Source organism: Citrus clementina, unplaced genomic scaffold (assembly GCF_000493195.1).
Source record: "Citrus clementina cultivar Clemenules unplaced genomic scaffold, Citrus_clementina_v1.0 scaffold_3, whole genome shotgun sequence".
In the NCBI taxonomy this organism is placed as follows: domain Eukaryota; kingdom Viridiplantae; phylum Streptophyta; class Magnoliopsida; order Sapindales; family Rutaceae; genus Citrus; species Citrus x clementina.
This window is the reverse complement of record NW_006262339.1, coordinates 25533313-25542293: the sequence shown is the minus strand read 5'-3', so window position 1 is coordinate 25542293 and position 8981 is coordinate 25533313. Positions and strand designations below refer to the sequence as shown.

The 8981-nt window shown below is 37.8% G+C and overlaps 1 protein-coding gene across 6 annotated transcripts; it reads left to right on the top strand.

The window, feature by feature from the left end:
- The first annotated feature begins 850 nt into the window (after window positions 1-850).
- LOC18046250 (putative disease resistance RPP13-like protein 1) lies at window positions 851-8629 on the top strand. Of its 6 annotated transcripts, none has more exons than XM_024188088.1 (6): window positions 851-5304; window positions 6157-6332; window positions 6447-6785; window positions 7231-8092; window positions 8195-8317; window positions 8401-8629. In XM_024188088.1, the coding sequence occupies exon 1, from the start codon at window positions 1036-1038 to the stop codon at window positions 5248-5250; it is 4215 nt and encodes a 1404-aa protein (XP_024043856.1). In that variant the 5' UTR covers window positions 851-1035; the 3' UTR covers window positions 5251-5304; window positions 6157-6332; window positions 6447-6785; window positions 7231-8092; window positions 8195-8317; window positions 8401-8629. The 6 variants fall into 6 exon arrangements, with proteins under 6 accessions (XP_024043856.1, XP_024043859.1, XP_024043857.1 ...); XM_024188091.1 differs by having other exon boundaries at window positions 6157-6785; window positions 7231-7417; window positions 7829-8092; XM_024188089.1 differs by having other exon boundaries at window positions 6157-6785; window positions 7231-7417; window positions 7778-8092.
- The last annotated feature ends 352 nt before the right edge of the window (window positions 8630-8981 follow it).

Genomic DNA, 8981 nt, shown 5'->3' with positions numbered 1-8981 from the left:
GCCTATATCAAAACAGCCTATATCAACAATTTTTATTGCTAGACTAATTTGAGTGTTAGTGCCGTTTACCACAAAGCACAAATGTCACAATAAATTTAAAAACTCAAAGCAGCTTAATTTAAAAACGTAGAATATTGATTCCAATCGTTCTAAAATGAAATAAATAACACCTACGTAGAATATTTGAAGACTATTGAACATGGGTATAGAATATAGTGCAAGGAAATGCAGACGACAAAACCTGTAGCCTGTAGGGCCATTGGAATTTACTTTTATGAAGAGTTACATTTACAGCCGCTGTATTGTATTGTGGGAATGTTAAGGGTTTTGGTTAATGACATTGGATTCAAAATCCGTTATTTTGAAATTAAGAAACTACTAATTAACTTTTTAGTACAGTTTAATAATAACTTTATTACAGGCTTAGAGCTTAGTTCGCATGTTAACTTTGTTTCCTAGCCTTTAGTTACCAATGCCATTTAATATTGTGCAGATGGGCTATGAAATATAAGTTTTAAGCGTAAAATGAAAGTTTATGGCATTTAATAAAATATGATTTTTAAAATAAATAATTTAAAGAAACAAGGTAAATAAATGTTTTTCGCCAAATAATTTTGTAATAAAATTGTTTATAGTAGACCAAATACAAAGAGAGTTAGGTGCGTTTGTAAAATGGCTTGTATTAATTCTCAAAGATGCAACCCTTGAATTTCTAAATTTACATTTATTAATAGAAGCTCATGCAGAGATGTTTAATCCTTTGGAGCACTATCATTGAAATTGTTTGGTGGGGTCCACACGGCTTGAAAAGAAACCAGAACTTTACAAGTGTTGCTTCATTATGAATTATTGGAGGCCAGCAACTGGAGGAATCCACGTTCGCTATTTTCAACCTAATCAATCTATCTACTTTTCTTGAAGACTTGTTTCCATTTTGTCATGTCAGTTTAATAAACCCTGTTTCTCGTCTGTTTCTCACTAAATCCCGTTCGATCCCTTTCTCTCCGGCAAACGAACGAACAAACAAACAAAACCATGGCAGAGCTCTTATTTTCTGCTTTCCTTGATGTGCTGTTTGACAGATTGGCTTCTCGTGATTTGTTCAACTTTGTCCGTCAAATTCAAGGCGGAGTATCTTCAGAGCTCAAGAACTGGGAAAGAAAGTTGAAGATGATTCAGGCCGTGCTGAGCGACGCAGAGGAAAAGCAGCTGACGGATGAGTCTGTGAAGATGTGGCTGGACGATCTCCAAGACTTGGCTTATGATGCCGAGGACATTCTTGATGAGTTTGCTACTCAAGCTTTGGAGCGGAAGTTGATGGTGGAAGATCCCGATCAGCCTGGTTCTAGCACTGATAGTAAAGTTCGGAAAATGGTCCCTGCAGCTTGTTTCAGTTGTTTCATGCCAATTAGCACTATTAAGTTCAACTCCAGCATGCGGACCAAGATTAAAGATATCACAAGCCGCATGGAAGATCTGTGTAAACAAAGAATTGAACTTGGATTGCAATTGACTCCTGGAGCTGGAGGGACTTCATCAGCTACTGCTGCACAGAGAAGACCACACAGTTCAAGTGTGCAGACAGAACGTGCTGTGTATGGAAGAGATGATGATAAAGCTAAAATACTTGCAATGGTGTTGAGCGATGAGCCAAGTGTTGCCAACTTTCGTGTAATCCCCATTGTCGGCATGGCTGGGGTTGGGAAAACAACCCTTGCTCGGGAGGTTTACAATGACAGGGCCGTTGAAGTTTTTAAGTTCGACATAAAAGCTTGGGTCTGTCTCTCCGACAACTTTGATGTGCTGGGCATTTCAAGGGCACTTCTGGAGTCAATCACCTGCAGGCCTTGTGAACTCAAGGCTTTAAATGACGTGCAGATTGAATTGAAAAAGGCAGTGAATGGGAAAAAATTCTTGCTAGTCCTGGATGATGTTTGGAACGAGAATTACGACTCGTGGGCAACCTTGAAAGCTCCTTTCATCGCCGGTGCGCCCAATAGTAAGATAATAGTCACCACACGCAATTCACATGTTGCATCAACAATGGGACCCATTCAACACTATAATCTAAAGGCCCTATCAAATGAAGATTGCTGGTCAGTATTCATAATGCACGCATTTGATGATAGGGATATTAATGCACATCAAATTTCGGAATTATTTCGTAACAAAGTTGTTGAAAAATGCGGAGGGTTGCCTCTAGCAGCAGCGATTCTTGGTGGCCTTTTACGTTCCAGGAGACAAGATGCATGGGATGAATTATTGAACAGAAATATATTGGCTAACTTACCTCAACAAAGCGACGTTCACCCTGTGTTAAGACTGAGTTATCATTATCTTCCTTCTTACTTGAAGCGATGCTTCGCTTATTGTGCAATTTTTCCCAAAGATTATGAATTCACGGAGGGGGAACTGGTTTTCTTGTGGATGGCTGAAGGTATTATTCAACAATCAAGTAAGGGTAAGGAGTTGGAAGACTGGGTCAGTGAATGTTTTCATGATCTAGTGTCAAGGTCGATTTTTCAACCATCAAGTAGTGACAATTCTAAATTTGTGCTGCATGACCTTGTCCATGATCTTGCTCAACTTGTTTCGGGAGAAATCATTTTCAAGTTAGAGGAGGCCAATAAGCCATCAAGAAGATTCGAACGAGTTCGCCATTATTCATACTCCCAGGGTTGGTGTGATGGTAAAAATAAGTTTGACCTCCTATATGAAGTGCAACATTTAAGAACATTTTTACCTTTAAACAGAAGATTTTATGTAGGCCCTTATTACATGCCTGCTGCAGTTCTGTATGATTTGTTGCCAAAGTTCAAAAATTTGAGGGTGCTATCGTTAGAACAATACTGTGTCATTGAGTTACCTCATTCATTCGCAGATTTGAGACTTTTAAGGTGCCTCAACCTTGCTGGCACTAGTATAAAAAGCTTACCCAAGTCAACAAGTTCACTGTTGAATTTAGAAATTTTGATATTAAAAGACTGTTCTCGTCTGATAAAGTTGCCAGCCAAAATGAGAAAATTGATCAATTTAAGTCATCTTGACATAGAAGGTGCAAACTTACTCCAAGAGATGCCCTGGGGAATGAAAGAATTGAAGAATCTCAGGAAATTGTCTAATTTTATTGTGGGCAAGGGTGGTGCTGCGTCTGGTTTGAAAGATTTGAAGAACTTAAAGTTCCTTCGTGGAGAACTTTGTATCTCAGGATTAGAAAATGTGCATGATTCACAGGATGCAAGAGAAGCGATGTTATGCGAGAAGCAGAATCTAAAAGCATTGTCTTTAGAATGGGGGTCTCAATTTGACAACTCAAGAGATGAAGCACTAGAAGAAAATGTACTTGACATGTTGCAAACTCAAAAAGATTTAAAAGAGTTGGCAATCAGGCATTATGGTGGTGTAAGATTTCCATCCTGGGTAGCCAATCCATCATTCTCCACGATGGAGGTCCTTACCTTAAAAAATTGTGAAAATTGCACATCCTTGCCGACCCTCGGGTTGTTGAGTTCACTTAAACACCTTGTTGTTAATGGGTTGAAGAAATTGAAAAGCATTGGTGTTGAGTTTTACGGAGAGAGTTGCTCAAATCCTTTTCAATCACTGGTGACTCTTTGCTTTGAGGATTTGCCGGAATGGGAGCATTGGGATACCAAATTCGATAAAAATGGTGTTGTTGCAGGATTCTCTAGCCTCTGCGAACTTTCCATTGTAGAATGTCCCAAATTCTCTGGAAAATTGCCGGAGTGTCTGCCTTCACTGGAGAAACTTGTTGTTAGTAAATGTGGAGAGTTGGTGGTTTCATTCTCAAGTTTTCCGAAGCTCTGCAAATTACAAATTGATGGATGCAAAGGACTTGAGTGCAGCATGTCTCCAGTCGATGATAAGTCCGTTGATTGTATGACTATTTCAAATAGTTCATTCGAAATATATGGATGCAAAGGGATGATGTATAATGATTGTCCAGCTGCTAACTCTGTGACTATTTCAAATCTTTTGGAGTTTGGAAAATTTTTAAAGCAAGGATTTCAGCAAGTAGAGACTTTGTGGATCAGCGATTCTGACCAGATCGAGTCATGGCTTGAAACCAAGAAGCCATTACCAGAACAAGGGCTACATGTTATCACGTTGTCTGAAGAGGTATCAATTGAAGAAAGTGTCATAAGTTTTGTTTCATTTCCAGAGATCAACTTTTTTCTCAAGAATCTGCAGTCTCTTAGAATTGGAAAGGCCAGAACTATAAAATCCTTGCCTCAGGAAATCGTAGGCAACAATTCACACCTGGAAAGCTTGTACATCAGCAATTGTGATTCTCTGACGTTCATTGCAAGGAGCAAGCTGTCTTCATCTCTTAAAAGCCTTGAGATATTGGATTGTGAGAACTTGCAGCATTTGGTCGATGGTGAAGAGGATGATCCTTCTTCATCTTCTTCATCTGGGATGCTGAAATGCCTGAAGATAATTCGTTGCCCCGAGCTAACCAGTTTGTCATCAGGAATCCAGCTACTTGAGGCGCTTGAGTACTTAGACATAGATAATTGTCCAAAGCTAGGGTCAATACCCGATAGCCTATACAATCTCGACTGTTTACAGAGGATTGAGATATCTGATTGTCCAAGTCTTGTTTCCCTGGGAGAAAGAGGGCTTCCCGAAAGCATTTTAATCGTCGGAATTTGCAGATGTGAGAAGCTTGAAGCCCTGCCCAATGACATGCACAAACTCAACTCTCTTCGACATCTGTCCATATGGGACTGTCCAAGTATTGTGTCGTTTCCAGAAGGTGGTTTTCCCACCAATCTAACATCGCTTTTTATTGGTGGAGATGTGAAAGTGTTGTATAAGGCACTCATCCAGTGGGGGTTGCACAGGCTTACCTCTCTTAGACGCCTCTGGATTATTGAAGGATGTCATGAAGCAAAGTGTTTTCCAGACGAGGAGATGGGAATGATGTTGCCCTCCTCTCTAACTCATTTGGAGTTTTCGGGATTGTCGGAACTGAGATATCTATCTTCAATGGCTTTTCAAAGCCTCACCTCTCTTGAACATTTGGAAATCTACAATTGCCCAAATCTGACATCATTTCCAGAGGTGGGCCTTCCATCATCACTTTTGGGGTTATTAATTGCTGGTTGTCCAAAGCTCAAAAAAGAGTGCAAAAGGGGTAAAGGAAAAGAATGGTCTAAGATTGCCAACATCCCCATGGTTTTAATAGACAGGAAATTCATATATGATCCAGATTCAGAGGAGTAGATCATATTAATTATTACATCATTCCATCTCTGATCGTCCTCTATAACAAACAAGGTCAGTTGATTTATATTATCCACTTAATCCTCTGCCCTAAGTTAAATTCAATTTTCAGAACCCTGCTAGTTGACTGTTTAAAAATGGGAATTGCCTTGGAGTAGAAATGAGTTTGGTAATCAAAGTAAGTAGAAAAAGTTTTGGTAATCAAATAACTCTTTTAGCTTAATCAAATTAATATATACATATATGCTGTTGTTATGGATATACACTACTATGCATTCTATGATTTCTTATGCTTCTGCCTTTTTTCGTTTTTAGACAGATGATTCTATTTTGTGAGCTTAATCTCCTCTTATATATTCATATGCTTTGTTGGTAATTAGTAGTTTAGTACTTCTTGTATTGATTTAATACAGTCGGTTATAATTCCAGAACTTTTATGATTCATTATTAACTAAATTGATTTTTATACTCTTTTGGTGAGTGATAATAATTAAAAAAATAATAATAAGAATAAATTAATAAATTTGTAAATCAGCCAAATTTTAATCCTTGCTAGTTTTTAATATATATGCTTTTTTTTTTTGAAAAAAAATGTTGTTACGATCAAAGACGTATGTACATTTTGTATCACATTGGTTTTGTCAGTGACTTTGGTAGATGCAAGATGAAGTTTCAAATGAGAATTGAAGAGTAGAAACCCACTGGATAAAAATGATTTATTAATTTTATTCCACTTGCATGAATTTCGTTGGATGCTTCCCGATAGTTAATTGAGGTAACAATTGGATATTTAAATGATTCATTTCATCAAACTTTTTTATACAGTTTATTCTGAGTACTTGAATAATTTAACATTTTTTATTCTGAGATTTAGCGTTTTCACATTTAACTTTTTTTTTTCCTTAGTAATGCAGAGGTAAATGGAGGCCCAAGAATACAAAGATGGCAACAAATTTGAAGCAACATTTAAGAGGAAAACCAAATTTGATGGAATCTGGTGGTGAGAACAGAGAGAAGAATAAGGGGAGCTCTGACAGTATCGAAGCCATGCAATGCGATAGGCGTTTGAGGATCATTTGGAGGTACACTTGCTCCGAAGCCTTCATTTTTCACCACACAAATCCTGGGAGTACTTGCAATTGATGTGTTATGCCTGCAATTACTGTAAAGGCACTCACCCAGTGGGCCTTGCACAGGTATACCTCTCTTCAAAGCCTCTCGATTAGCGGATGTCATGAAGCAGAGTGTTCTCCAGACGAGAAGGTAATGATACTGCCCACCACTCTTAACTCATCTGTCGCTTGAGAGATTGCCGAAATTGAAAACCTCACCTCTCTTGAATATTTGATGATCGAGGATTGCCCAAATCTCACATCCTTTCCGGAGGTGGGCCTTCCATCTTCACTTTTGCAATTAATCATCTCCAAATGTCCAAAGCTGAAAACTGAATGCAAAAGGGATAAAGGAAAAGAGTGGTCCAAGATTGCCAACATCCGTCGCGTCGAGACATACGGTTCGGATTCTGTGGAAGAAAGGTCAGTTGATTAATTGAATAAGCTATTCAATTTCTGCTTTTCGTTGAATCTAAAACGCAAACATGCAAGTATGAGGATAGCTATTTGTTTCATTACTAGAATAGCTGACGCTATCACTTTGATGACACACAACCAGTGGTACTTTAAGTACCATAGAGGAATAGTTGGTTCTAATTCCAGTTTTTTATTACTTATTAATTTTACTTTCAACTCATTAATTTTTTCACTCTTATGGGTGAAGGGTAATGTCAAACAGAAATTTCAAAACTTAGTCAAATTTTAATTGTAGCTTTGAAATAGATTGAGCCAAAAGGAATTGTTTTTAATTAGGCAGAAAAAGAATGGCAGTACCTAGCCTATGCCTTAGTGTAGGGATCTGCAAAGCCAAAACTATTAGTTTTCTATTCGAGCTGGAGAAACTCAATCATTGTGCTTCTGGCTGCAGATAAATCTGGCAAAACCAATGCCTCAAATGATACAAAGTGATTGATATTGATGCTTGATGCTTGATGTTGCCTTCCAACAGCTAGTGCAAGAGAAAAGATAAAGGCCGATCGAAAAGAGCCCGATCCTGCAGGAATTGAATGGCAAGATTTTTTCACAGAAACGTAGAGAACAATACACTTGATGAGGTAAAAATTTCATAATCCTCACCTGCCACCCTGCTACTGCTAACATATAGTCAATGCATAAATGTAAAGCCCTTTTTAAGAAGTTTATTGGCTGTGAATTGCAGTATCCAACTCTTATAATTTGTACATGATTTCCCTTTTATTTTTTTCTTGCTTGCCTTGCTTTCCTTTGTTTTTATTTATGAATTAAGAACACCAACGTTAGCCAGAAGAAGCATCTAAGAGTTACCAAAACTAGACAAACAGGGAGATGCAATTGCTCCCAAGCCTTCATTCTTCACCACACAAATCCTGTGAGTACGCGCAATTGATGTTGATGCAAAACATTAACTTACTGTAAAGATGGCAATTTTCGTGCAGCGTATTGGTTTGTTGATGTAAAGCTTTAAACTGATTAGACTGACCCAGCAGGCTTACTGGATGTTGTATCAATTCAAAATCCAATGAGAACTTTGCTTCCGCTACTGCAACAAGAGCCGGTTTGCACTAATTCGATCAGCTGAAATGACAAGGCAAATCACACCATCAAGCAGGATTTAGAGAATACTCAGATCAATCATCCATTTCATCAACTGTGAATGTCATGATGGTGGCCGGAGGAGGAAACAGAGGATGTGTTGTAATGAATTAAGAACAAGAGATTCAATTATCTATAGCCTTTCTGAACTTCTGCTGGTGAGTGGTAATCAAAGAAATTTGTTAGCTTACTCTATGTTTCAATCTTTTCTTTACATATAAATTTGACATTAAATTTTCCTAATCTGTGTTTTCTTTCAGATGATCAATCAATTTGCTTTTGAAATGGACTTAAAATAGGCTGGCACATGAGGCATATCATGTTCGCTTTTGGTCCTTGTGATAAGATGTGTAATTTTCAGATAAAAATTCATGTCGATGGTGGTAAGTTGTGTACTTGTACTTTCTTCCAACTCAATTGTTCTTTCGAGTAGCATTTCAAGTTAGTTTATCTCTGTTTGGTCCAGGATTATTTCCAGAAATTGAGTGACGAAATCAAATTGACGCTGTCTTGGATTGGAAGAGAATATATGTGACCAAAGATGGCTTGAAGTTTAAAGAAACATCAGAACAGGCACATTGATGCTAGCTTTATTGATGCTATTTGACTTCCAGTAGCATATATATATATATATGTACATGCGCACACAAACATTTGTGCGAAGAAAATATTTGGAAAAACTTTAAAAAATAACATATTCTCCACATGACTTGAGTAGTCATATTTGACCCACTTAATTTATGTCATTTATCCCTAATATTTGACCCACTAAATTTATGTCATTTATCCCTACTTCTACGCTAACAATATTTATTTCCTAATCACCCTTAACATCAATATTTGCCATAACAGAGCTATAACATAGAGTGGCTTCTCTATTCTCCTCGATGATGGAATCATCATCACTCTTGAGAAACTTGCAACTGTGATCAAGGTTGCAATTTGCAAATTTGGACATTGACTCTTCCTATCTGAGTTTGTTCTCCAAGCTATTTGATTCTGAATGTCGGATTTGGTGGTGCGACGGTAGCAATAGCTACTTTTGCT

Bases quoted from the DNA above. Each gene is read 5' to 3' on its own strand.
- LOC18046250 (XM_024188092.1), top strand. From the start codon at position 1,036: ATGGCAGAGCTCTTATTTTCTGCTTTCCTTGATGTGCTGTTTGACAGA.